The 23,478-nt window shown below is 40.5% G+C and overlaps 1 protein-coding gene across 12 annotated transcripts in view; it reads left to right on the top strand.

Moving 5' to 3' along the window:
* LOC113026380 (pleckstrin homology domain-containing family A member 7-like) overlaps positions 1 to 19,530 on the top strand; it is a 155,818-nt gene extending 136,288 nt beyond the window's left edge. For 5 of the 12 annotated variants that reach the window (XM_026175109.1, XM_026175105.1, XM_026175110.1 and 2 more), the window contains 19 exons: positions 1,891 to 1,974; positions 2,373 to 2,615; positions 4,310 to 4,363; positions 4,736 to 4,819; positions 5,821 to 5,871; positions 7,141 to 7,221; positions 7,851 to 8,000; positions 8,436 to 8,537; positions 9,545 to 9,656; positions 10,049 to 10,179; positions 10,313 to 10,507; positions 10,658 to 10,754; positions 11,497 to 11,588; positions 12,446 to 12,709; positions 15,771 to 15,944; positions 16,176 to 16,309; positions 17,202 to 17,335; positions 17,747 to 17,768; positions 19,044 to 19,530. In XM_026175109.1, the coding sequence (XP_026030894.1) occupies positions 1,891 to 1,974; positions 2,373 to 2,615; positions 4,310 to 4,363; positions 4,736 to 4,819; positions 5,821 to 5,871; positions 7,141 to 7,221; positions 7,851 to 8,000; positions 8,436 to 8,537; positions 9,545 to 9,656; positions 10,049 to 10,179; positions 10,313 to 10,507; positions 10,658 to 10,754; positions 11,497 to 11,588; positions 12,446 to 12,709; positions 15,771 to 15,944; positions 16,176 to 16,309; positions 17,202 to 17,335; positions 17,747 to 17,768; positions 19,044 to 19,098 (2,259 nt within the window). In that variant the 3' untranslated portion in view covers positions 19,099 to 19,530. Of the gene's footprint in view, positions 1 to 1,890; positions 1,975 to 2,372; positions 2,616 to 4,309; positions 4,364 to 4,735; positions 4,820 to 5,820; positions 5,872 to 7,140; positions 7,222 to 7,850; positions 8,001 to 8,435; positions 8,538 to 9,544; positions 9,657 to 10,048; positions 10,180 to 10,312; positions 10,508 to 10,657; positions 10,755 to 11,496; positions 11,589 to 12,445; positions 12,710 to 15,770; positions 15,945 to 16,175; positions 16,310 to 17,201; positions 17,336 to 17,746; positions 17,788 to 19,043 lie in introns of all 12 variants that reach the window. The other 7 variants (XM_026175117.1, XM_026175113.1, XM_026175106.1 and 4 more) reach the window with 6 other exon arrangements.
* Positions 19,531 to 23,478: the final 3,948 nt, after the last annotated feature.

Genomic DNA, 23,478 nt, shown 5'->3' with positions numbered 1-23,478 from the left:
TACTTAACAGTTAATGTCAGACCACAAACCAGCCCATGGAGTCCAAAGAATTGTCTGTAGACATCTGAGACAGGATTGTATTGAAGCACAGATCTGGGGAACATTACTAAAACATTTCTGCAGCATTGAAGGCTCAATGAGCACAGAGGCCTCCATCGTCTGTAATTGGAAGATGTCTGGAACTACCTGTATTGTACTACCAGCATGGCCAGTCTGAACGATCAAGGCAGAAAAGCTTAGACAGTGAAATAAAGAAGAACCTGATGGTCACTCTGCAAAGCTCCAGTGTTGCTCTGTGGAGAAGAGAACCTTCCAGAACGGCAGCCATTTTTGCAGGACTCCGCAATCAGGCTTTTATGGCAGTGTGGCCAGACTGTAGCCACTCCTTAGTAAAAGCCACCTAACAGACTCTCAGACAATGAGAAACAAAATTTCTGGTGTGATGAAACAGACTGAACTCTATATCCTCAATACCAAGTATCGCATTGGGAGGAAATCGGGCGCAGCTTATCATAATAATCATCCCTAGAGTGAAGCATGGTGGTGGCAGCGTCATGATGTGAGGATGTTTTGATGTGGGAGACTAGTCAGGATGAAATGCAGATAAATGATGAATGCAGCATTTCATAGAGGCGTCCTTGATGATGACCTGCTCCAGAGTGTGCTGGATCTGACTGGGTTGAAGGTTCATTTTCCAGCAGGACAATGAACCAAGATAGCCAAGCCGAGATAACAAAGGAGTGTCTTAGAGAGCAGTCTGTGAATGTCCTTGAGTGGCCTAGCCAGAGCCCAGCCCTGGAGATATGTGAAAATGGCTGTGCACTTGACAAGAGAAACTGCCCAAAAATAGGTGTGTCAACTTTGTAGCATCACACTCAAAAAGACTTTAGGCTGTAATTGTGGCTGTAGTTTCCAGATACAGTATAATTAATGCATGAAAGAGAAAGGATAACATTAATAATGTCCAGGTTCCTTTAGGCAAAGTGGTGATACTGTGCACAGAGAAGTGTCCACACACACTGTGAAAATTACAGGCAGTTCTTAATCAATGGAATGAGATTAAAACTTTACATAACGGGGAAGAAACACTGTTTTTTGGCGTCATAATTACATTTTAGGCAGTTAGCTTACACTCTCTGAATCATCTTATGATACCCAAATCCCCAGATGCACAAGATTTAATCACATAATAATACAAGAAAAAGGGAAAAAAAGAGAAGTATTCCAAAGCAATGTTGTGATGTACGAGGGTTATGTTCTGTAATGATAGCTTGTGTAGATGTTCTTGATTAGGATGACAGTACACAAACTACTGTTACAGCTTCTGTTGCATATATTGATAAATGTATTTCATCTAATTCTTACTTCCAAGATTGCACCATTGTCTGATTTTCCCCCCTGTTAAATGCAATATCAGTTAGTTTTGTATTCAGAAAAGTGTTAGTCATTCTGAACATCGTAGGCACATGTTGGAACTGTGCCTCATTGTATCCTCACTCACTCAAAAGCAGACTTGAAACGTATACATTATACATTGTTGACAACACATTTTCTCACTTATTCAAAGCATGTAAATGAACATCTGCCCATTTGTGTGTGAATACACCACTTTTAATATAGAGTGAATAATGATGGATAATTACATCCACACACATTTTGCCCTGAGATTTAAAAAAATTACAGCATTTCGATGTTAAGATCCAATCAAACATTGCATCTTCTAAAACAAGACTTGTGGCATTCTGCATTCACTCTTGTTCTAGAAAATAGCGTCTAGAGTAAGACTGCATTGAATCTGTAATAAATATTTAATATGAATGAAGTCTTATATGAAATTTTAATCTTACTTCTTCAAACAGTCTACATGAATGCGTTGTCTGTGTGTTATAGGCTGCTACTGTTGAGAGACGATCAATGCCTCCGTCCGGCTACATCACTCACACAGTCAGTGCACCCAGCCTTCATGGCAAAACGGTAAGTTTCTCAAATAAACATATGAAATGTGAATGTGAATTTTAAAGGTTGTATAAACTTGTTGTTTATACATAGCTTTTCCATCTCAATAAGTCAGTGACTCGGGGAATATTTCTCTGCTATGAGTGAATTTTGATTGCTATAAACCAGTCATTAATAAGTCTTTTTTTGTTGTTGTTCTTGACCAGTTGGCAGTAGCCTATGTTGTTGTCCTCCTGCCTTTTGTTTCAGCACCATTCATCCTCCTTATTTTAGCTGCAAATTAGCCATCGACTAAACAATTTGCCAATTAGTTGTGTGAAGTGACCTATAGTATTTAAAGAAGAGCAGTCTGAGCGAAGCTTTTGTGCTTAGTATTAAGATTTGCTAGATTGAATCTCTTGTGATGCATGTGACAGCCCGAGGAGCTCACTCTGCTCCTTATTCAGCTGCGTCGCCATCAGGCCAAGATGGCTTCCGCACGTCAGCAAACGTTAGCCCAGCTCCAGCGGCTCAATGGTCCCAAAGATCCTTTCCAACACAACCACCTCTTCAGTGCTACCACCACTAGCACCAGTCCCCTCCTCAGCGCCGGCCCCTCTCCCGTGTCCCATGTTGGACACATGGGCCTCTCGGCATCACTTGGCCCTTGCAACACCCAGGTGGGGGCTAATGCGGCACGCCTGCCTGTCTGCCCCTCATTTTACCAGGGACTCATAGAGGTTGCCACTAAAAATTGTGCAGGGCTGCATTAGTCTTAAATCATGAATACCATTTCTGTTTTATAGCTTATTTTATACACATAACTCTTTAATTTGTTCCTAATGTAATGCATTATTTTCTGGCTCAATATTTATGCGCATTATTTATACCACTGTGCAAGGTAGGGTCAGTCAGTTTGTCTGTGGGAGGAAGCTGAGGTATCCAGAGAGAACCTGCACAGGTACAAAAAGGTTCTGGGTTTAAAATTCAAATCCAGAACTGCTTTTTTGTGTGTGCTAGGAATCAGACCACAGTGTTGCCCTGTAGAAAACAATCCTAATTAAGATAAGTGGTCACAGTACTGGTTTACAAAAAAAAGTAATGCATTGGTGGTGATTTCTTTGGTCACTGTAAAGTCTCTTTTAGAGTGTTGAAAACCTTTGATCTTTAACAAGATTTTGTGAAAATAACCTTTTGATTTTGCATTCAAATTTCTGTAAGTAATCTTAGTCACCAGTTCATCCTGGCATTTTCTCTTGAGACACCACAAGGTCAGGTGGTAATTTTCAGAAAATCTATTTTTAAAGTGCCTATGAGTTTCTATTTTATAACTTCAAGTGAAGTTCTCTATAGTGAAAGCAGCTGCATTTCTCCAATCCTAAGTAATTTTTGTAACCCTCCTCGTCCTGCGATCACGCAACACCAAGTCTGGATGCTGAGTGATTGTGCTTTTCACACTTGAAACCCAAAAACATTAATACACAGGTTATACAGTATCGCATCAGCTTATAGTCTCAAACACACCATCTTCTCAAGGGTATTATACTGCCTAAAAATACTTTCATTGAACTGAGGCTTTCAGTGTTCACCGATACTCATATCTCTTACTTCCATTCACATCTAAACAGTCTTTATACTGTATTGAAAAGTTACCAACTGTAAAAACATATAAAATCTGAAATGGTGATCAAGAAAACTCAGATGATGAATGAAGCCCAACCAAAAGACTCAATAAGATCCTAGTATCCTTATATTAGTGGCAACTTCTACTTTAAAGTTCCTTTGCTTAGCATCGAGAACCATCTGCCTCTTGTCCATGTGCTGTTCTTGGCTGGTCAGTTTCCATGTCGTGCTTCTACTGATACTGTTCATGGCATGTTGTGTTGCTCTCTTTTCGACGTCCACAAAGCCATCCCATGCTTTAGCAAACTGGCAACCTGTGGATGTGTTGTTCAGCTTGGTCCTCTGATGCGTGAGTCTTATTTTCGGCTGTATAGAAGTTTGCTTCTTCTACTTCTTGCTTCTATTTTACTTTTGAGTGGCACGTACGGGCTGAATTCAAAGCTGAATTCAACAATATCTCAAGATCTTCTACTTCTTCTAAGAGATCTGGTTTCTGCTCGTCCTGTGATGATTGCAACTTCTCTGATCATGAAATAAATGAACACATTTTTACTGTGTGTCTCAGTGTATTGTGGTGCATGTGTGCGTAGACATATAACAGCAAGTCACACACATCATATTTGATACCAAAATCTCCCGGGATGCAAAATTAATAGTTTCTGTTGCTTCTATAGATTGATGTTTCAGTGGATTGTTTAGTGCCTGTTGGCACACATCAGTAATCCAAGCTTGCATATTTGTCATCTTCTAGGCTGATGACACCTATATGCAGCTGAAGAAGGACTTGGAGTATCTGGACCTAAAGGTGAGAAAGATAATGATGGACAAAGTTGATCACCTGATTCCCGTTAGCTATTTTAATGAATCTTTTCCTTTACTTTAAGTGTTTTTTTCCCTTCAGCTGCGCCTTTCTGATTTGAAATGTCTCTAGTGTAATCTAACACGCGTGGTGATTCTTACTGACAGCCACTTCCTTCACCCTTGTTGATCTGTTGAGCGGAGACAGCTACAAATGTTGTAGCTACAAAAGGAGATGTTCAAGCATCTGTGTGGGACCAAACATCCCTAAATCCTTGCAGTGATCTTCTAACTCTTTGAGTGGTTTTAGAAGCATCTCACAAAAGCAGCCGCCATTTTGTGATTGCGGCTCTGTGTCTTTGTGATTTTTGACTCCCAGATCAGAGCTCTAGAGCCCCTGATCCTCGCAGTTCACAGTTTACTACTGCACTGCACTGCTGGGCCTCTCAGGCCTCTAATGAACGTAAGCTCTGTGTATGCGTGCATGTATGTCCAGTATGTGCACTATATTAAAAGATGTAGAGCTGTGTGTAGTATGGCTGTGTTTGTGGGTGTGATTCCTGCTCGTGCATGTTTGCTTAGTGTTCAGAGGGACACAAGCTCAATAGTCTGTGTGTATGGGGTGTGTGTATGTTTAGACGTTTAGAGAGTGTGTGTTCTAGAAAGACCATCCCATTGCCTACAGCACTGCATCTACAGCTTGAACTGAATATGATGTCTTCTGTCCATGTTCACACAACCCCCTCCCACCATGTGGCGATGTTGATGGCGCTGTTAAATAATGGGCATGGGATGGCTCGGCAGTGCATGTGTTGTGGCTGTGGCCCGGTGGTTGAAAAGCCAGCTGCTTCTACCATCGTCTCTGAAACGCTGCACCTCCTTGACAATGATGCAAGGCTCTACTGTGTCTTGTTTATTTATTTGTTTGTTTTATTTAAAAAAAGGGAACACACTCCTAAAATAAAATGAGCAAAACAGAAAAACGTCTAAACATGAATAAAAAAAGAGCTGTCACCAGTGAGTTTTAGTGTTAAACATGGTGCACATGTGCTATATTCTGAGATTTGTAAAGCTAGCGAGCGTAACGCCAGTAAACCTCACAGTGGGCACCTGAAATTCGCTCCACTGCGCATTCTTCAAAGATCTGTTTTTTCACAAAAAAAAAAAAAAAACAGCAAGTGGAAACCGATAAGTCATTTTGTGCAGAGCTTCAAAGTCTCCATAGCCATTGTGTTGTTCATGGCAAGAGCTGATTTTGTGTGGCAGAAGTCTCATACTGTTATGTACACAAGGCTTAGGGAATGTGTCATAGATAGCCTGTCGCAGCCCATAATAGTTTGTAGCCGGTCTCTGTGTTTTGCATTTCCCTTACTTCAGCACAGATGTACCATGGAGTCGTACACTTTTTTGTTTGTTTTTTACCACAACACTAATATCTTAAAATATTAATTTTGGAATTTCCAGGTACTGAAGGAGTCAGGAAAACCTGTCAAGGTTGCAGAAAGTGATGTGGATGTAAGTACGAGCTTGTTGACTGCACTAGAAAAAAAACATAAACAAAAATACACTTTAGACTCTGTGATGAGGTTGTGTTTGATAATTTTCAGTTGTTACTTTGATGTCTCGAGAACTTTTTAACCAATCGGTGAAAAGCGTGTTGGTTGGACATTTCAGGATGCTGTAGGTTTTTTTTGTTATATGTTTCTATTACAAACTGCATTGACCTGAATGAACAAAGATATACATATATTCAAGGACCTTTCTATTTGATGCATATTCAGAATATTCATAAACAGGTTTAATGTTTTTATGTAATAGATGAAACAGTCAAACACTCATTCGCTGCCTTTCAGCCAAGGGAACACTTAATTCTAGTTTCTTCTGACTGTTGTGGTTCAGTTGGGAGAAAAGTAAGGGCAATTTAGGCAAAACAAAACATGGATCCTGTGAAAAAAGTGTGGGTGGACACTTAGATTTCAGGAGAAAAAATCTTGCGGAGAATGTTAATAGTCAAAAGCTTTGAGTCTTTCAGTCTGATAATTCCCTGCAGCTTTTCAAACCGTCTTCGTTTTCTCTTATGAAAGTATTTCTCACGATTTACTTCTCACACACAGTTTATTTAAAATTTATGAGCATGTTGTCTGCAATGAATATTTGAGGAGCTCCAACAACAACATCGCCATGGAGACAACTTGTAGATTAATAATTTATTCAGTGGAATATAAAAACCAATGTAGAGTGTAAAAGAAAAAACAATATATACAGAGAGGTACTTTGTTCACATTAAGATTTTCACTTTGAACCTTTTTACATGCATGAAGTGATCCCACCTTTGCTTTCAGTTCAATCAGAGATTAATTAACAAGGCTCTGAGAGTCTGACACTGTAATTAAACATGTCAGGTGGGTTGCACTCACTTTGTTTAATTGCTTCACTCACAGTAATTCTAAGTACACCAAAACGAGACAGCGGAGTTGTAGGGCTGCAAATCTCAAGTGTGCTAAACCCATATGCATTAAAATGGACGTATACACAAGTATGTGTGCCCTCATGTTACTATAATGCTCACACATGCTTACGCTCAGAGACGTTTTCATTCACTGCACCTACACAAACAAGAGGAAGTTGTAAATTAAGCAAATGGGCCTCTTAATTACCAGAGGTCAAGACGCACATACACGCACACACTTTGGTGAGCACTTGAGGCATTTTATCTGTGAGTGTACAAAGGACCCCCCTTCCATTCCTTTCCCTGCCCACTCGACTCTTTGTCTCCATCTGCAGGTGAAGTTGAGTCGGTTATGTGAACAGGACAACATACTAAAGGATCTGGAGGCGAGGATCAGCTCCCTGAAGGACGACAAGGTACACAGTAATAGTTAGAAAGACTTTAAGCCAGCCATGCCAGGACATTCTACCCGCTGTAGTCAGTCAGATGAGTCAGCCTGATTCTGGCTTATCAGTCTGAATGGAAAGTGTTACAAAATTCTAGGAAATACTACATAAAGTGCCCCATACTGTAATTAGTTGAAATATATTTGAGTTTAATAGCTTAAAGCAGCTGTCAAAGTATGTGGCAGCACACATCAGAGTCAAAACAAGTTTCCTGCTAAATGTAACCTTCACTGTTATAATTAGGAAAGTCGACTGAAGTAGAGACAGACGCTTTATTTACCTCAGCTTTTACTGTTACAACCCCACATGAAAGTACACATTCCTCATCAGATTCTGAATACAACAAGGTGTTATTTGCAAAATAATGTAGGGCGTGCAGTTAAAGTCTGACCATATACAGCTCAGGATCTACTTTAATGAAAGTCAGTCGGTATCTCATGGCAGCGCAGCTCTGTGGAAACATGCTGCCCCCTGGAGGTATTTTAAAATAGTCATCTGCTGAATAGTAAGTGTCCATTTATAGAACAGCATTCTACAAACAAGCCAGGGGTCGGTTGCTCTCTGTTCATCTCATGCTGATCTCAACCTTGTCTCTTCAGGACAAGCTGGAGAGTGTATTAGATTTGTCCCATCAGCAGATGGAGCAGTACCAGGAACAACCAGCTCATGCCCACAAAATCGCCTACCAGCAGAGGCTGCTGCAGGAAGATCTGGTGACGATCAGGGCGCAAATATCCCGCGTTTCCACGGTATCTATGACTGAGTGTTATTGTATAAACACTCATTTCACAGTCCACACATAATTCTACAAATGCATTTGTTTCAATGCTTGCAGCTGCTTGTTATTATGTGCCATATGTTTAACAGTGTGCCTCTAATACACTTTGTGTGTGTATACAAAGTGTGTATACAACTTAACAGGAAAAAGCTCATGGCCTTTATATCTTATATGATACCGTGTAGATTAATTATTTATTTATTCATCACGTTATAATGTGCTCCATTATTGACTTATGGGTTTTTGGTTTGTATTGTTTTTTTTATGCGGGGAGGCTAAAATGGGCATGTGGGGATGGATGACTGCAGATCAAACCTCCCTACAGGCACAAATAAGAGAACCTGAACCCGTTTACCGTGGGACTATGTATTAAGTCTTTCTGCATGTGTGTGTTTGTTTAATGCAGGAGATGGCACATGCCTGGGAGGAGTACAGCAGGCTTGAGAATTCAGTAGATCAGTTGAGGCTAGCACTGCAGGCACAAATGAACCACAGCTCCACCTCTCAGGTAAAACGTGTTACTGCATGTTAGAGCGGAGCCAATCTAGTTCTGGATTTTCAGTTAAAACAGGCATTTACTCATAGCCTGGATTTTATATGGCGCTTCTTTGTTTTTGAAGACTATTTTTATTTTTATTTATTTATTTTTTTGTATTTTGTCATCACTATATTGCTCGAGTGCAGACTCTCACCCTCGGAATAAAATAGAAACATTGCATCAGCAATTTTAGAATTGCAACAATTTTTACATAGTGTGTGTCCCTCTGTGTAAAAACAGTTTAATAATATGCTCAAACATAAGTGAACAACTGAAGAGCAAGCAGTTTCATGGCCGGGTGTGGCCTGTTTAATAGTCTTTCTTTTTAGTATTAATCAATAGGTCAGTTGTGGTCTAGAGAATTCTTGATGCAAGTAGAAGAGGGCATCATTCGCCTGAAAAATCACGAGTTGGTAAATTCTTAGAACGGAATGCACAGACAACACAACACCACCAAAAGACCTGCAAAATCAAATCGAGAGCTAAAGTGGAAGACAGTAGAACATTTTCCTTGGTAATAAAAGAAATAAGCCCTTTACTAGATGTAGCCAAGTAAGAAAAGCCCTTGAGGAGATGCATATATGTACTAGAGATGGACCGATCCGATATTACGTATCGGTATCGGTCCAATACTGACCTAAGTTACTGGATTGGATATCAGAGAGAAATAAAAAATGTAATCCCATCCACTAAATATAAAAAAGCTCCTCACAAAACTTGCGACATGGCATAACTCGGCTCATAACCGTAGCACGTCAGAGCAGTATGCATCACGTGATAGAGCGGCTGTGTGTATTTGTAGCCTCGCTACCAAACCGGCATTTCATCTCCAAGAAAGTTATCCCAGAGAGAAGTAAAGCAAGTGTGTAAGTTCATCTCTGAATGTTTGTAAAGCATTCCAAAATGAAACCACATCAAATATGAGGTGAACTGAGTCGGATTCCTTCTGCTGATTTTGTCTTTATGTTGTTATACAGCAAGAGAAAGCTGAGATGAAGCGCGAGCTGTGGAGGATTGAAGATGTGATGGCCGGACTGAGTGCCAGCAAAGCCAACTACAAGATTACCATCGACTCTGTCCAGAACCCAGGTAGAGAGCCCAAAACCAGAGGACTCAGTGCAGGGACTGGTAATGATAACCAGATAGGAAGAGAGTCATTAAGATCCAATAAAGGCCTTGATCTCAACACACCTTGTAGGTGTATAGCTAAAAATGGCCACATGGTCTGATATTTAGTATTTTATATTCTGTGCATATTGTGCTGTAATTACTATTACAGTGAGTCTGACTATGTCACTGACTTTCACTCCCTGTTCTTCTGCTTTCCAGTCAAACTTGGATTGAAACTGTATTTCTCTTACTCCTTCTCTCAGTGTAAATGAATAAGAAATTCTTCCCGTGCCTGGGTGTAAACCTCAGTGTAAAACGTCTTATATTTAAAATCTAAATTCTGATTTCTCTGCATTCACACATCCCACCAGAGAGGAAATTAGTGCCTTCAGTGTCAGAACCAGCAGTGCCTTCTCCCAGTGCAGAGATTCAGCCTCCTCCTCGCAGCTCCATCCCAAACATCCACTCTTATACTTTGCCTCACAGCACTGTGCCAAAGTGGGTGAGTGCCACAGCTCTGCTGGTAAAAACGTCAGAGTCAGCTGAAAGTTAACTTTCACGAAGTTGCTGGATTTAGTCTAAATGAAATGTTATCAGCAAAATAACGATGCTTTCTTGTCCTCGTTGCTGCACAGGCAGAGGACAGTGCCCCACCCAGGCCACCACTGCCTCGCCAGTACGACTATGAGGATATACCTCCTGTGGTTCCGCCCCTCCCCAAAGAGGCCTCAGTTATCCGCCACACATCGGTGCGTGGGCTGAAGCGCCAGTCAGATGAGAGGAAGAGGGACAGAGAAAGTGGGCAATATGTTGTCAATGGAGACTATAAGGTACGCCGCCATTTACTCCCTGTTGTTGTGTTAATTCTGTGTGTATTTTCTCTACAGGTTAGATCAGTTAAATATCTCATTTTATATTGTTCGCTGCAGCCAAAGAAGTCTATCCAGTCCAACTTCCTGTTTAATCTTTTCTGGTTTCAGGCTGACTTGCGTTCATACCTGAGTGAACCAGAGCTGCCAGGAGTAAACCACCACAACATTGGGTCTGACACTGACTATCAGTATTTCTCAAGTAAAGGTATCTGAAAAGTAATGTGTAAATGATATATGGTATCTGACTGGAAAAGGTTTCCTGTTGAACTTGATTACACAATTTTAAAGCAGCCAGTGATTTCCCATCAGCATTGTGTAGTCTAGTTACAGTATATTTTAAATACCATGAAAAGTCCTGGCTACATACATATTTAAAAATACAGAATAGAGTTGTGTTATGATGGGATGGAGATGTAAAAGATGGAGGTGTAATCATAAAAAGATTCAAAGAGGAAGTGTGTAGTGGAAAATACTTATTTTAATAAGAAACTAAGATGAAGTCTCTTTAGACTTGAGTATTCATCAGTTAAAATTTGAAACATGCTCTTATTAAATGGTACATGGACTGGTACTTACACAGGGCTTTTCTACTCTGACTACTCAAAGCTGCTTATCTCGCTAATAAGCCTTCCTTTAGTTATAGAATTGTCATCATTTGGAGGCTGATGTTTGACAGTGGATGATTATCTGGAATTTAATTAACATTTTTAAAATCTAAAATGTAACATTTTTTAAAATAAAGAATCTGATTTTGTAAACAGTTTTTACGTTTGCCAATTACATGAAGGCATCTTTTAATGTTGATTCTTTTTATAACACCTGACCCCTCAGACAGCACAACATTTGTATATTAATTCAAGTCCATATTCCTAGTAGATATTCCATAAGAGATTTCAATGTTTTCATTAAATTAATTTACTGCTCTTGTTATTTTCTTGGTCTGTCAGGCTCCTCCTCTCGACAGAACCAGTCCAACTCATCTCATCTCATCTCATCCTACGTCACCCTAAGGAGAGGACTTGGGAGCTCTGCAGCAAAGGTGAGTAAAGACAATAAACTGGACAAACTCAGGGTTTGTCTGTTTTTAAAAGCCTGTTGTTTTTTTTTGTGAGTCCTGTTTTAATCTTATGTTCAATTACGTGTTTGTTTTTGTTTTTAATATGATATGTTTGCAAACTGACACCACTGGAAAAATCTCTCACTACAACTTTCTCCCAGTTTTGTCACTCGGTTTGTGGACCATCTGTGTGAGCAGTAGAAACAGATTTTTTGCATCTGTATCCAGGCAAATTGATTTTTCTTTTGCATTTACTACTTCTGCTATTTTACTGTTTGGTTTTGTGTCCATTTTGTTTTCTGCCACTTTTGATCTGTCTTATTGGTCCAGACCCAGATCTTCGAATGTGTCCAGTCTAACTGATATATTTGGCAGTGTGGATGAAAAAAAGCTTTCTTGATTAGGTCCAGTTAGCACCGTGTGAGGACGAATGATTAGTCAGTCAATGATTCTGGTGGGATAGAAACCACTGTAAAGCTGTAAGATGGATATTTTAAAGAGCCAGTGTTTGCTTTCTTTCAGCAGCTGTCAGCCATGGCTACAGTTTTAACTTTGCTCTACTTCACTCTTACAATCTCAATAAAAAGCAGCATGTTGGCATGGCTATGCATCTAATTGGCTTCATAGTAAGGTGGATAGTTGATCTCTAATGATTGGTTAGGGTGGACTGTATCCTCTCCCAAATGGAAACTGTTAGAGTGGATATGTGGTCTGAGTGAAGATAGAAACTGGGATTTAAGGGTGGGAATTCAGACTTCTTCTCTTATAGCACTAACCAAACATCCCCATGTCATACCAAAGCTTTCCTTGTTCTGTTTTTTCCTGCCTTTACTCACTAGGAAAGACCTAAGAGTGCCTTGGAGTGTCTGTCATCAACTTCCGAAGTCCTGCAGCCCTCGAGCAGCCAGGCCAGAGGCCGAATGACTGCGGAGGAGCAGCTGGAACGAATGAAGCGCCACCAGAAAGCGTTAATTCGGGAGCGCAAGAGGAACCTCAGCCAGGGCGAGCGTTCCAGCACGGGCCTGTCTGCCTCCAGCGTCACCGCCCAACGCTCGTCGTCCTCCTCAAGGCTGCCCTCGAGCACGTCCGACCCTCCAGCCTCCGTACGTTACTCCCAACCCCACCGCAGCAGCAGCAGGCACAGGGAGCACCACCTCCACCACCAGAGCTGATATGCCACGTTCCCACCCCCAGCCACATAATATACTAGTGGAAATGCTAACACACTAGCACTGCCTGCCTTGTGTAACCACTAGCCACTGATGGTAGCCAAAAGCACTAACAAGCTAAAGGGCGGGACTGACTACAGCTGGCTAGCTAGCGTGGATAATACTATAAGAAGAGTTGGAGAGAAAAGGAGCACAGGGGATTGTGGGTAATGCTTGGCTAGTTTCAGACCAGAAAAAAAGATGCCCTGTCTATTTTATTTTATTATTTAAAGGTTCAGGTGAAAGTGAACTTTATTTCCACTGCTCCCTGGTGGGACCTCACTGACACAGTTCTGAATGTAAATCCATTGAGAAGAGGAGTGAGCTGAAGGCATCAATCTGCCTTCCTGTCTCAGTTTTAGTCACCACAAAGTAGAGAAAATAATCCATTTATGTACATCTACATACTGTGTACTTGTACACTTTTATTTATTTACTGAGTGATATTTTCAGTATACAGCTGTACAGTTATATTTTGTAGAGATTTGGTATTTAGAGCATATAAAAGAGTGAGGGAAAATGTCAGAAAAAGAAAATATACATTTTCAAGTTGATGAAATGAAGACAGATGCAATGTTACAAAAAAAAATCATGATCCCGCCTCCCTGCTTTCTTTTCTTCACTCAAAATCCAAGTGCCTTGTTATGTTGACGATCTTTTTTGCCTTTGTCCTAAATGTACCTCCTTAATCAGCATTTTAGCTAATCATGGTGTGTTTACAGCATGCGTCCCCACTTCAGAATCATAGATTATGTGCAATAGCAGAGTTTAGTCAGGAAGTTGTGGGGACAGTGCTGGTTTTTATCTCTAAAGGAAAACTTTGACATTTGACACTTAGAGTAAATCTAGCTTACAGCTAGCTGTGCCCCTTGGTCTCAGTGAAGAATACCGTAGATGCTAATGTGCTTGGATGGAAAAAAAATATTGAAGCTTAAAATGTCAAAGTCTTCCTGTAAGGTTACATGACACACGATAACTGCCGTACTGGTGTTATGATAGCAGACTAACCAAATGTTTAACCACACAGCTGTGAGAGCTGCCTGTAAATCAACTACATTTCCCATAAACCCTTGAAATCAAATTTTCCTATAACAGTAAGCAATACATAGCTTGTCACCTTCTGCTAATCATTTTCACCCTTTTCAGTGCACATGATGATAATAATGATATCGATAACAATAATGATAATGCCAGAGTATATTTTATTTTTATGTACTTCACCAGCATTAGACATGTTTATTTATACATCATTTTTTAAACTACATAATTACTTTTTAGCTTTTGACTGTGTTTCATAATTACACTGACATTTTTAATGTTGGAAAAGAAAGATGGCCTGTTTTGTTTTTTTATAGAGCATAATAATACATGACTGGATAAAGCAACTGGGCTGAAATGCAATAAAAAAATATGTGTGTGTGAACAAAAAGTGGACAACTTTGTCACAGGAGATCTGTGGGAAAATTAAACAACTTTTAGTGATCTGAGGCATTAATGTCCTTAAGAGAGGAAAAAAAAGAAATTTGTCTTTATCAGATTTACAAAGATGCATTAAAGAGATTTTTTGCTTATTTTTACTCCGTGTATTGTTGACACATTTCCTGCTAACATTTGAAACAAATAACCCCTGTTACTGTTGTTCTAGTTATGTTCCTTCAAATGGCACAGCTGTCCACTCCTTGTTTTCAGTCAGATATTCACCCCAAAAGCTCTTCTGCCATATTGTCTTTATCTTTTCACACCTACATAAAGCCTATCAGATCAAAGTGTGGAGTAGTAACACGAGGATGCTCAGTTGGAGAGTAGAAATATAGTAAAGAACTTAAAGAAGTGAATTGCTAATCGCCACCTAATTCTGTGTAATCGAGAAGCAATGCACAACTCTTTCCCCTTTTCTTTTCTATCATGTAGAGATTTGCACTTGACAATAAAGAGTTTCTTGCTTCTGAATCTGTTCTTTGCTGTGTTCTTCCTAATCCGGTGGGGGTTTGAGGAATCTGTGCCTGCATGGTCTTCTCTTTTTATCTCTGTCCTTCTGTGTGCGATTGATTCTCCTGAGCACAGCAAGGCATGGGATGCAGTGTTTCTCAGAGCATGTGAAAGCACCAGCAGCTCAGACCCTGCTGCAGGCTACTGGAGTGGGAAGGATGCATGCATGGCTTTGATGCTCCTTGGATGATTACTCTCAAGTACCTCTCACCCTACACACACACACACACACACACACACACACACACACACACACACACACACACAAACAAAGAAGAAAGGGCAGATCCAGAAACACATACGAATCATTTGGCTGTCTTGTAGTTGCTTGTGGTTACAATGCTAAGAACAGTCTTTTCAAATTCTTGGGTGAACTTGCTGTAATTACTCCTGGTTACACGAGTGATGTGATTATGTTTGCCTCTCTCTGTCTGAACCACAGCTTAATGCAGTAACATTACACATGCACGCAGGTAGAGTTTCTTTGTGTAGTCAGTCTTATCCTGCACAACATTTTTATTTTTATTTTTTTGTGGAACCAGTACTTTTAGCAGTGTTGATTAAAAACATGTTTCAGTGACCCAGATATTTAATTTATTATTAATTAATTTATACATTTTTGTAATTTTAAAAATTTTAATCTGTCAAGTTACTTTTTTACTAATGCCTTCATCTCTGAAAAAAACCATTACAGCCTGAAAGAACTTCTAATATGTACAGCAGCTGATGCTTTAACTTTAATCTTGCAGTTACTGCAGGAAATCTGACCTGGAATCATTATTTATAAACACTGTGTACATCAGATTTGGCTAATCTGTCATTCTGATAATAATGGTATTAATATTTAACACACAAGACTGTTCCTTAACTTAACTAAATGATTCAAGATTCTATTAATGATAAGAATAGGGTTTTTCCCCCCCCCACAGTGTGGTAAGCTTTTAATTCTGACTCGTCCCCCTTGCAGGTGTTTGACTGGCAGGAGGAGCGACCTGTGGCAGAAGGTCAAAGCGATGAAGGGTGGAATCCAGTCAAAGAGAGGGGCAGGATCCAGTCAGATGAGTGGGTGACAGTAACAGCTACACGCATAAGAGAGGTGGATGTGGAACCTCTCGACTATGACCTGGATATCAGCCGAGAGGTACACACACATGTGACTTCAGTTAGAAGCAGCTCAGTGAGAAAGTCGCAGCATCACTAATACAGAGGTTTCTTCCTGTCAAAGAGTTTGAGGCTTGGTCCTGAAAGTTCCCTGACATGATTTTTGCTGTGATTTGGTGTTTAATGAAAAGAAAAATTCATTTGAAATAAAAATCTCTACCTTTCAAACCACAGACCAATGTGTGTGACTAACTGTTTGCCCAACATGCAGCTGTCCAAACCAGAAAAAGTTCTCATCCCTGAGCGCTACATTGAGTCTGACACCGATGAGCCTCTTAGTCCAGAGGAGCTGGAGGAACGTGCCCGTCGGGCTGAGCGAATCAAGACCCTGCTGGCCAAATCCAGGTAGATGGTGTTCATACCGAAGTTATACCAGTTGAAGGAATTTAGGGGTAAAGATGTCGTTTTTTTTGCACTTGGATATATACCAGGTGGGAGGTAAGGCCTTAGTGGTAATACATCAGATACATTAACACTTGTTTGTGTGTGTGCATGTCATTCTGTCTGTAAATATGGTAGAAGGAAAGGTTCAGTGTAGTTAGCGGAGCAGAGTGGGGTCAACAATCCACTGAAATTATCCTTAGGTCTTCAAAGTCAACTTAATGTTTTATTGGTTGACAAAAAGCTTTTTAACTTAGAAACTATGATTCTGTGCTGTGTATTATCAACACATAGAAAGTACTGTATAAAGATTTTAAATACATCATATTTTATATCTCACCTCTCCTTCAAGGTCAAATAAGGTCAAACTTTCATAAAATGTCTTTTATCTTAAAAACTATGATTAAAATTCTGCTGCCTTTGTTTGTGTTTGCAACATGTAGGAAATGATACTGGTTTATGGGGACTCTAAATATCACATTAGAGTTTGCATCCAAATATCATATCACATTTGACCTCTAACCTCACTTTTACGTTTCATGTCTGCCTTTCTTTTAACTGGACCCCAAAATGCGTAACATCTTTTAAGAAAGTACTGTCAAAGGAAAGAGAATGAATCCAATAAAAAATAATAAGGTTTGTGCTCTCTGAGTGCTTGTTATTAATAATCCCACAATCATTATACGTATTCAAAAGGGAAATTAAGTACTGTAAATGTACCAAACATCTCCTGTGTGCTTTCTGAATAATTTCCATAACTGTTTTCATGGTCGATAGGTCCATAAAGCTTCTTAGTTCAAGTGTGCTGTTCAAATCAACACTATATAGTCAGTCTCATTTGTGTCCTTTTATGCAGTGTCCAGAACATACAGCCATCTGCACCGCTGGACTTCACTGAGCTGGATTCAGCTCTGCAGCAGCAGGAAAGGATCATGAATGTGTCCCAGATGCTGGCTTCAGAGGCCTCGCGCAAGAGCAAGCTTGTTGCAGGTTAGTTAGACAAACATCCACAGCAAAGTTTTTCTCGACTGCACTTCTGAGCCTTCATGAACACATTTTAAATACCTTAACTTTTACTAGAAGCGCAAGTCATGCCTAAAATGAGACCACTGCAAAGTAAAGGCCAACCAGAAGGTCCTTGCTTTGCCGAACTATCCAATAAACCTCAGTTATCAAATGTGAACCTGATAACAATTCTCACAGAAAGTACAAAACAAAATCCTTTTTCTCGAGTCTCTCATCTGTTTTCGTTTGTGGCTGCCACTGTAGTTGCCTATGGTTACAATCAATTCTTGTTTTACTCATGGTTTAGTGGTAGTGGTAGACTTTTAGCAGGAAAAATCTTAGATCGACATCTCAGTCTGGCAAAGTGTGATTTTTTTCATTGTCCCTGGTGTGTAGGGACTGAAAGACTGGAGAGCTGGTGAGCATATCTGGTCCAGGTACACCTGCCCTGACCTCCAGTTCATGTTGTGTGAATTTATTGTGTCTGTTGTGTGTATGTCTAAGTATATGTTGTTTTGTCAGGGTAAGGAATGTGCACAGATTGGTGACAAAAGTTCTTGGGTTTTTTTAAAATCTTTATCTCTCCATTTAATACTTTTTCCCTAGAACATCTGTGGACAGTCCTGGTTTCTTTATTTCTGGGTGATATTCTATCCAAAGAGCCCCAGGGAGCAGGTTTCACATTGATATATTTGACTTCTATAATAAAATGTGTCTGCTAACCAAAATAAAATGACCCATTTTGAGCCTAAAAAAAGCCACTGTAGCCCAATGAACTCAAAGCTTGGATTTCCCTTTAACACAGTGAGAGCTCAGTGACAGCTGCTGACAAAACATGGCTCATAATTTATAAGTTATTCATAATTTATTGTAAATTTCTTGGCTGAATCCTCCTTTTAACTTTGAACTCTGCTGGAGTGAAGGGAAGCAAGCAGTTCATTAGAAATTCAAGGGAAATTGTTCCAGAAGACCAATTCGTTGATCAGTTGGAGCTCATCTCTAATCAAAATCCGACTTTGTGAAACCTGCCAGATATTCCCCATCAGGAATCATTTCGAATGAAGTGGAGATGCTGCTTTGGTGAAACCATTGTGGTCTTTCTGATTCCAGTGATGTTTTGGTACAGGTGGGCTGTTGATCTTTAAAAGCAGTTGATTGAACTGTTTGACCTGCAGGTCAAACAGTTCAATCAAATGATGTCTTTTGTTTGGTTTTATGTTCAAAGTAATGTTGATAGGCACCTGATTCAGGGCTCCTCCACGTATGCATAAACTGTTTACAAGGGACATATTTTTTGAGGGGAAAATAATCCTACATCTTGTTTGCTGGAAATATGTTTGTATTCTGCACAGAATAATCTGCTGTGTAGACCTCAGGGTGGTCCTGTGGCCTATTGCACTGGGACATTGGAGACTTTGAGTCGTGAGGGTTGCTGGGTGGGTCCTCTGTGGATTGAGCATATTCAGGTGCCTCCCACTGACACTCAGATTGGGATTTAGGAAGTGTTGATGTTGGATCAGCGCCTTTGTTTGTTTTGTGTAATCTTTGAAATGTTCCTGAACAGTTTTGTGGATTTATCACTGTTAAAATCTGTCAGTGTTTTTATATATATGTGTATGTGTGTGTTTTGGTAATAAAATATGAGTGCAGTAAAATCTACTGATGAAACAACTTTTCTTTTTCTTTCCTCCAGCAAGAGCTACTGCAGACCACTGATCCACAGGAACGACCGGTGCAACAAAACGTGAAAGGAGCTTGAACTGGAAGGATCTAATCATTGGAAGTGGACTGATTTACATATAACAAATGCCTTTTTTTAATGATTGAGGACTAAACACATTTTTTCAAGAGTTTTTCATTCATATTTCTGAAGTGGTATCAGGTTTTCTTGCTTCTGCAATTACACTGCACATTTAAGTAATTATTTTTAACACAAGTTAGTTGCTTTTTTAAACTCTACATTTACTTTACCTGTACTGTTGACATGAAAGTTTTAGCTGGATTTCATTTCAGCTGGATTTCAGTTTTAAATTGCAGCGAGATCACTTTGACCATTATTTATTGCAGTGTTTAGCTTCATGGGCTTCATATACTTTCCCAGCACTGTCACTTGATGATCCAGAACCCGTCAGTCATCACAAAAGCATTAAAAAATAATACAGTTTAACACATTAAAAGAAGTTATTACAAAAATAAATATTAAGATTGAAAATGTTTACTTGTCTTTTTTTTTCATTTTTAAAAAATATTATTTTCTGGATATATATTCATCAACTTAAGTTGAATAAAGCATATTAGAGAATACATATAAACATAATCTACACTCAACAAAAATATAAACGCAACACCTTTGTTACTGCTCCCATTCCCCATGGGATGGACGTAGAGACCTAAAATTCATTCCAGATACACAATATAACCATCCCTCCCAAACAGTGGTCACAAATCAGTCCAAATGTGTGGTAGTGGGCACATCTGCTATATTGAGATAATCCATCCCACCTCACAGGTGTGCCACATCAGGATGCTGATCTGACATCATGAGTAGTGCACAGGTGTACCTCAGACTGCCCACAACAAAAGGCCACCCTGGAATGTGCAGTTTTGTCTCACAGCAAAATGCCACAGATGCCACAAGCAATGAGGGAGCGTGCAATTGGCATGCTGACAGCAGGAATGTCAACCAGATCTGTCGCCCGTGCATTGAATGTTCATTTCTCAACCATAAGCCGTGTCGGGTCGCTCAACTGCATGCCCGTCGTCCTCATCGGGGTCTTGACCTGACTCCAGCTCGTCGCCGTAACAGACTTGTGTGGGCAAATGCTCACATTCGATGGCGTCTGGCACGTTGGAGAGGTGTGCGCTTCACGGATGAATCATGGTTCACATTGTTCAGGGCAGATGGCAGCTGAGAATGTCCCAGTTCTTGCATGGCCAGCATACTCACCGGACATGTCACCCATTGAGCATGTTCGGGATGTGCTTGACCGGCGTATACGACAGCGTGTACCAGTTCCCACGAATATCCAACAACCTCGCACAGCCATTGAAGTGGAGTGGACCAACATTCCACAGGCCACAATTGACAATCTGATAGACTCCATGCGACGATGTGTTGCACTGCATGAGGCAAATGGTGGTCACACCAGATACTGACCGGTTCTGGGTCCCCAGACCCCCAATAGCGCAAAAAACTGCACATTCCAGGGTGGCCTTTTGTTGTGGGCAGTCTGAGGTACACCTGTGCACTACTGGTGGTGGTCAGAGGGCCCGGTGGCGCCAGTGTTTGGCAGCCTCGCCTCTGTCAGTGCGCCCCAGGGTGGCTGTGGCTACACTGTAGCTTGCCATCACCAGTGTGTGAATGTGTGTGTGAATGGGTGGATGACTGGATATGTAAAGCGCTTTGGGGTCCTTAGGGACTAGTAAAGCGCTATATAAATACAGGCCATTTACCATTTACCATTTACTCATGATGTCAGATCAGCATCCTGATGTGGCACACCTGTGAAGTGGGATGGATTATCTCAATATAGCAGATGTGCCCACTACCACACATTTGGACTGATTTGTGACCACTGTTTGGGAGGGATGGTTATATTGTGTATCTGGAATGAATTTTAGGTCTCTACGTCCATCCCATGGGGAATGGGAGCAGTAACAAAGGTGTTGCGTTTATATTTTTGTTGAGTGTAATTTATTTTCCAACAATATTAAGCCTTCGTGGCAGATGGGCGCCCCTCGCTGAGCCTGGTTCTGCTGGAGGTTTCTTCCTGTTAATAGGGAGTTTTTCCTTCCCACTGTTGCCAAATGCTTGCTCACAGGGTGTCATATGATTGTTGTGGTTTTCTCTGTATTACTGTAGCGTCTTTACCTTACAAACTTAAGGCTTTGGCGTGTAGTTCTGATTTTACACTATATAAATAAAATTGAATTGCTTGGTGAATAGTGCAGTAGACCAGCACTCTAAGACCAGACGAGCCAACCTGAGCACTGCCTGGATTGACTAAAAGAAAGCTTACGACTCACTATCCCACAGATGGATCCTGGAGTGCTTGGCACTGTAAAAGGCTAATAGTATGCCGATAACATTCATCAGGAAATTGCTGGGACTGTGAGAGACCAACTCCAAGGCAATCACAGAAGTTACTATGAAGTGCAGAATACACCAAGGTGATGCACTGTCCCTACTGTTCTGCACAGGCCTCAACCCCTGAAGCTAGCTCGTCACTAAAAGTGGATATGGATATAGATTCAGAAGTGGAAGGACCATCAGACACTTTCTGTACATGGATGACATCAAGCTGCATTCCAGCATTCCATAAACGCACTGATCTATATCACCAGCTTCTACAGTGAGGACATCAGAATCTAATTTGGACTGAATAAGTGTAGACAAATTGTTGCAAAGGGAGGGAAGATAATGCGGAATGAATGCATGCTAGAAGGGAGTATACCAGATATACAGGACAGCTACAAGTACCTGAGTGTCCCACAGGCCAACAGGAATTCTAATGAAGATGCATGAAGGTCAGCCACAGCCACATATCTCCAGAAGGTAAGTCAGTTGCTGGGAATCCAGCTCAATGGCAGGAACAAGATCCAAACCATCTGTGCAGCTCTACCAGTCATCAGATACTAGCTGGAATAATAAGCTGGCCACATGACGAGATGGATGCCACTGATGCCAAGATATGAAAACTCCCGACAATGCACAGAACTCCAGCACCCTGAGGCTCTAAGAGCAACAGAAGGAGGGAATATGTGGGGAGTGTCAGAGTCACAATACAAGATGAAACGGAGCATCTACGAGTACATCAGAAAGATGAGCTGCAGACAGATGGTGATAAGGAACAAGAGGAGGAACTCTTGTGGAAGCCTATCCCTGCATGTAATGTACCATCGACAGACAGAGGAAGTGGGTGACATCAAGAAATGCTACCGGTGGCTAATATTTTTTATATATGTAAATAAACTTAGCACAAAAGTAAGGGGGGTTGCGCCCATGAAAAATGTCCCAAATCTTCTCAGCCAAACCAATTATTCTGCTATTGACTCTTTTGGTGTTTATTAGATTGGATGACTAAAGTCTGAAGCAACAAAACACATTTGTTTGTGGTTGACTGAATATGCAAAATGACTCTACTGGTAATCTTTTAATCTGAAATGTATTTATTTTTTTCCTGAAGTAGTCTTCCCTCTGTGGATCCTTAAATCCTGGTACCTCAAACAACACAGTCACCTAGAATGCAATTTGCAGTTGTGGGACTGGTGGTAATCCAGATGTGCACAGAGCAACAGGTTCCCCTCCAACAGATTTGTCAGAAGAACATCCACCAAAACTTGCTCTGAAATACAAGACAAGACAGCCCCCACTCATCCAGGCCATCAAATATCAGCACAAGTTTATTTGCCAAAATCTCAAATTCTTGTTTGTTTTGAGGAAGCTATAAGGAGTTGGATATCCTGGTTAACCCGCCCCTCCACCCATGCAAGAGCAAACTTTTACACAGAGAGTTTTTGCAATGCCTGCAAGTAAATATGTTTTCACCAGCACATTTGTTCATCTTGTGTCATCACTCTCCTTGATGCAGCCTCAATATGTCCGTCCTCGTGTTCACCGTTAACCGTTTCACCAACTGCATGTGTGATGTACAGCTTGGTATACACTTTGTTAGAAATAGAGACCAGCTTTAACCTGATAGTCTTTGCTGTTTGGAGCCTACTTTAGCTGAGACTGGGTGAGAGGCACAGTACATTCTAGATAAATTTCCAGTTATGAGTCATCAATGAGTGGAAATTTTGACCTCTTGGTGGCAAAACTGCAAGAATCTCCTGTATCACCAGTGTATTTCCCTTGGGACTAACATTTTCCACCATCCAATTGGTTATTATCTATAACTGAATAATTACCAAGGCATGAATTGAAGAAACACCCCGGTTAAGGTTTCATTAAAGGGGATTTACAGTTATAGGACTGTGCCTGAAAATCACAGAAACCATGAAGATTTATTCATACAGAACACTGAGAAGGTATCTATATCAACTGACATGTTTCTCTATTTCATTTGGAAGAAACCATCACAAGATGGGTACACTGGTCCCTTTATGAAGAATGTGATTAGCAAGGA

The sequence above is a fragment of the Astatotilapia calliptera genome, chromosome 7 (genome assembly GCF_900246225.1).
Source record: "Astatotilapia calliptera chromosome 7, fAstCal1.2, whole genome shotgun sequence".
Classification (NCBI taxonomy): Eukaryota; Metazoa; Chordata; class Actinopteri; order Cichliformes; family Cichlidae; genus Astatotilapia; species Astatotilapia calliptera.
Note: the sequence above shows the minus strand (reverse complement) of the source record. Positions and strands in the feature narration are given on the sequence as shown.